This window comes from Lactuca virosa, chromosome 1 (assembly GCF_052849685.1).
Source record: "Lactuca virosa cultivar CGN04683 chromosome 1, Lactuca_virosa_CGN04683_v6, whole genome shotgun sequence".
NCBI classification, from domain to species: domain Eukaryota; kingdom Viridiplantae; phylum Streptophyta; class Magnoliopsida; order Asterales; family Asteraceae; genus Lactuca; species Lactuca virosa.
Window position 1 is genome coordinate 103,754,111 of NC_136426.1, and position 3,978 is coordinate 103,758,088.

Consider the following 3,978-nt stretch of genomic DNA (forward strand, 5'->3'; position numbering starts at 1 on the left):
GTAACGCCCGCAACTTCTAGCAAGACATTTGAGATATAATAAGTAATCATTATTATAATTTAAAACCCTCGATAGAGAAATCGTTAGTCGTGCGCGTTTCAAACTACATATTATAAGCATTTTTATGGATTTATCGATAAGTGATAAAATAACTTTTTCGATAGAAGATTATTTAATAATCTTGATGAAGTTGTAGTTGTAACAATCGGAAATTCCCCAAGGTATTTTATATATATATATATATATATATATATATATATATATATATATATATATATATATATATATATATATATCAGTGTTGTAAAAATCGACCTAGGCGGCCGCCTAGGCGCTTGGCGGAGGTAAACTGTATAGGATTTTTGATAAGCGTTGCAATTAATCGGAATCGGTCAAAGGCGGAAAATGGCGGTCTAGGCGGTCAAAATAGGTCAACATAAGTCAACTAAAAAAAGTCAAAATTAAACCTTTTTTCTTAACCTAATCGACTAAAAGAAATACAACCTTCATTCTTCGTCTTGTTTTTTTGCGCCTCCTTCATCTCGTTCTCTTCTCCAGCGATCGACTATCGCAACTTCACACCTACACCTACACCAACGTTATTCGACTTCGGCGACAAGGGTTAATCGATTCCGGCTACAGCATTCTCCATCAGACACCGACACATGAGACGACTACGCATCGCAGATTCGCACTCGCAGGTATGTTTCTGATTTTTGCGATTTAATTGTTATTCAACTTATGTCCTGATGAATGTGTTGTATCAGTGTGATTATCGTGATTTCTAATCATCGCTGCAACTTATTCCGACCACACCTTCGAGTCCAAACAATTCAATCTGTCGATTCTGGATTTCTCACCATCGACTTTGACCAGCTGTCATCGGTAAGTTTTTCCCTTGGTTTCGGTTTTTCATTCCTGTTTTGGTTTGCTTACGAACATAAGAACATACATGCTGCATAATGGTCCAACTATTTTGGTTTGGGTTTTCCTTCCTGTGTTTTGATTTTTGCCCCTGTTTCATAAGCGATCATACAAGCTGGACCATTTTGCCCCTGTTTCAATCCTAATTTTTGCCCATGTTTCATTCCAGCTTTTTCATGCCTGTTTCATTCCAGTTTTTTCATTCCTGTTTTAAGTCATTAACCCTTTATTAAACTAAACAGATTATGAGATACATAATTGTTGTTTCATATTACTGGAACAAGTTATTTCAAAACAGATTACACTCCTTTACACAGATTAAAGGTTATTTCAAGTTATTTTCTGCCCATGTCTCATTACCATTTCTTTCAAATTTTCACAGATTAAAGGTTGTTAATGGCATCTAAAAATTCAGCTACACGATCAATGGATTCAACAGCTACTGGTTTTAAGAGGAATTCAAATGATATTGCTTGGGAATTTGCTATTTGCCCAGATCCTACAAACTTGGATAAATTGAAGTGTACATTGTGTGGAAGAGTTTATAGTGGGGGGTTTCAAGAATGAAACAACATATTGCTCATGTGAAAGGAAATGTAGCTCCATGTCAAAAGTCTACCAAAGATGATCAGTTGAGATGTCGAGATGCTATCAATGAAGGAAAGTTAAAAAAGAAGGGAAAACAAGCACATGATGAAGCGTTAAGATCGGAGGTGAGATTTGATACTAATGAAAACATTAGTATAGACACGGATGAAATAGAGAATACTTTTGGGAGCTTGAGGGAACCATATGTTATAGGCCCGATGGATAACTTTGCAAGCACATTAAACCCCGAAGAATCTTTGAAGTCGGGAAAAGGCAAAAAAGTTTATATTAACAATGCTATTCGGAAAGAAAGAATATCAACTGTGAAAAGTTTCATTGGTAGGTGGGCATATGAGTGTGCAATTCCTTTTCATGCCTTCGAAAAGGATAGCTTTAAAATGATGGTGGAGGTAATTGGCCAATATGGAACCGGGCTTCCAACTCCTACTAGGTATGAGTTGAGTAACACAATTTAAAAAAAAAGAAGTTGAAAGAACAAAAAATTTAGTGAAAAAAATGAAGAAGAATGGAAACAAGATGGATGCTCGATTATGACGGATGCTTGGTCTGATAGAAAGAGGAGGAGCATTGTGAATTTATGTGTCAATGACTCAATTCAAAGATGGGTACCATTTTTATCTTCAAAAGAATGTTCGGATGAAGCACATACAAGTCAACATATATATATGAGTATGTGGAATCTTGCATTCAAGAAGTTGGTCCCGAACATGTTGTTCAAATAGTAACCGATAATGCCACGAATAACATGGGAGCCGCAAAGTTGCTAAAAGAGAAAAGACCAAAGATTTTCCGGACATCATGTGCGACACATACCATTAACCTTATGCTTGAAGGTATTTATAATTTTATTTATTGTGTTTTATAATTCTATTTGTGTTTTTAATCGTGATTATTTTTTGAAGGTATTGGTGGGCTTCCAAGGTTCAAGAAAGTCTTAGATCAAGAAAAGCAACTAACCATCTTCATTTATGCCCACCACAAAACATTAGCTATGATGAGAAAATTCACTAACAAAAGGGATATCATCCGACCGGGTGTTACGAGATTTGCTTCCGCCTATCTAACATTACAAAGTTTGTCTGAAAAAAAAGAGCAACTAAGGCATATGTTCTCTAGCAACAAATGGGAGGAATGTAAATTTTCAAATGCAGTTAAAGGGAGATCTAGTCATACATTGGTGACAGGTTCCACATTTTGGGCGGGTGTGGTACTTTGCTTAAAGGTGTTTTCCCCTTTGGTGAAAGTCCTTCGTATGGTTGATGCGGATTGGAAGCCCTCGATGGGTTTTGTTTATGGTGAGATTCAAAAAGCAAAAAAAGAAATCATTGATGCTTTAGGCGGTAACAAAAAAGCATATGAGCCTATCATAAATATCATATCAAAGAAAATGAAAGGTAGACTAGATTCAAAATTGCATTTGACGGCTTATCTTCTAAATCCTTATTATCATTATAAGGATCCACAACTCCAACATGATCCCGAAGTAATGGATGCGGTTCTTGAGTTTTTTGATACATTATTTTCCGGAGATTTAGAGATGCAAAAGCAAGTCGTGACTATTGAGTTGCCAAAGTACAAGAAAAAAATGGATAGATTTGGTCGGGAACTTGCAGTTAAAGTGTAGAGACCCATTTTTATAACGAACGGTGAGTGCGGAAGAAGGATATCTCGAGATTAATCGTGTTTTTGGAAGTATGAACACGAAGAACATATTATGAGTTCATAAAAAAAGACTAAGAACAAAGAGAGAATAATATATTTCATGAAGAACATGGTGGGAGAGAAACTCTCCCTGGGTGGGAGAACCCACCAACTTTCTTTCTCTCTAGAATTACATTGTGAGAAAAGTAACTCTAACTAAGGAAAAGATAAGCTAGCTAAAGTAATACATGACCAACTCTCCTTTATATATGAGGGAGAGTATTTACACCATAAATACAATAAAGGGAAAATACAACCTAATAAACACTCATTATTTGTGGAGCATTTCCATGCACCAACATAAAGCATGTGAAGTTAATGACGGTGACTATGATCCGGGTAAAACATTTTACTTTTATTTAATTATTTTATAAAAATTCATATTTATCAATTTATGAATCTAATAATGTGATTTATGTTTAAAAATCATAGCAACTTGGTGGGGTACGTTTGGTGGAGCAACTCCTCATTTGACAAAGATTGCAATAAGAATTCTTTCTTTAACTAGTAGTTCATCTGGATGTGAAAGGAATTGGAGCACCTTTGAAGGGGTTAGAATTCAAACTTCAAATTTCAGCAATTTATTTAAATTATAATTTTATATCATAATATTGTATATTTTTTACCATTTATTGTTTTTACGTTTGTAGATTCACACGAAGAAAAGAAATAGGTTGGATGCAAGTAAAATGAACAATCTTGTTTATGTCCAATTTAATGCTAATTTGATGGAAAAAAACAAAA

General features: G+C 34.9%; 1 protein-coding gene across 1 annotated transcript; it reads left to right on the plus strand.

The window, feature by feature from the left end:
* The first annotated feature begins 1,487 nt into the window (after positions 1 to 1,487).
* LOC145118632 (uncharacterized) lies at positions 1,488 to 3,157 on the plus strand. Its single transcript, XM_079054329.1, has 3 exons — positions 1,488 to 1,963; positions 2,176 to 2,366; positions 2,436 to 3,157. The coding sequence occupies exons 1-3, from the start codon at positions 1,488 to 1,490 to the stop codon at positions 3,155 to 3,157; spliced, it is 1,389 nt and encodes a 462-aa protein (XP_078910455.1).
* The last annotated feature ends 821 nt before the right edge of the window (positions 3,158 to 3,978 follow it).

Bases quoted from the DNA above. Each gene is read 5' to 3' on its own strand.
- LOC145118632 (XM_079054329.1), top strand. From the start codon at position 1,488: ATGAAACAACATATTGCTCATGTGAAAGGAAATGTAGCTCCATGTCAA. The intron at 1,964-2,175 runs GTATGAGTTGAG...GTTCGGATGAAG, and splicing joins GGGCTTCCAACTCCTACTAG to CACATACAAGTCAACATATA. The intron at 2,367-2,435 runs GTATTTATAATT...TATTTTTTGAAG, and splicing joins CATTAACCTTATGCTTGAAG to GTATTGGTGGGCTTCCAAGG.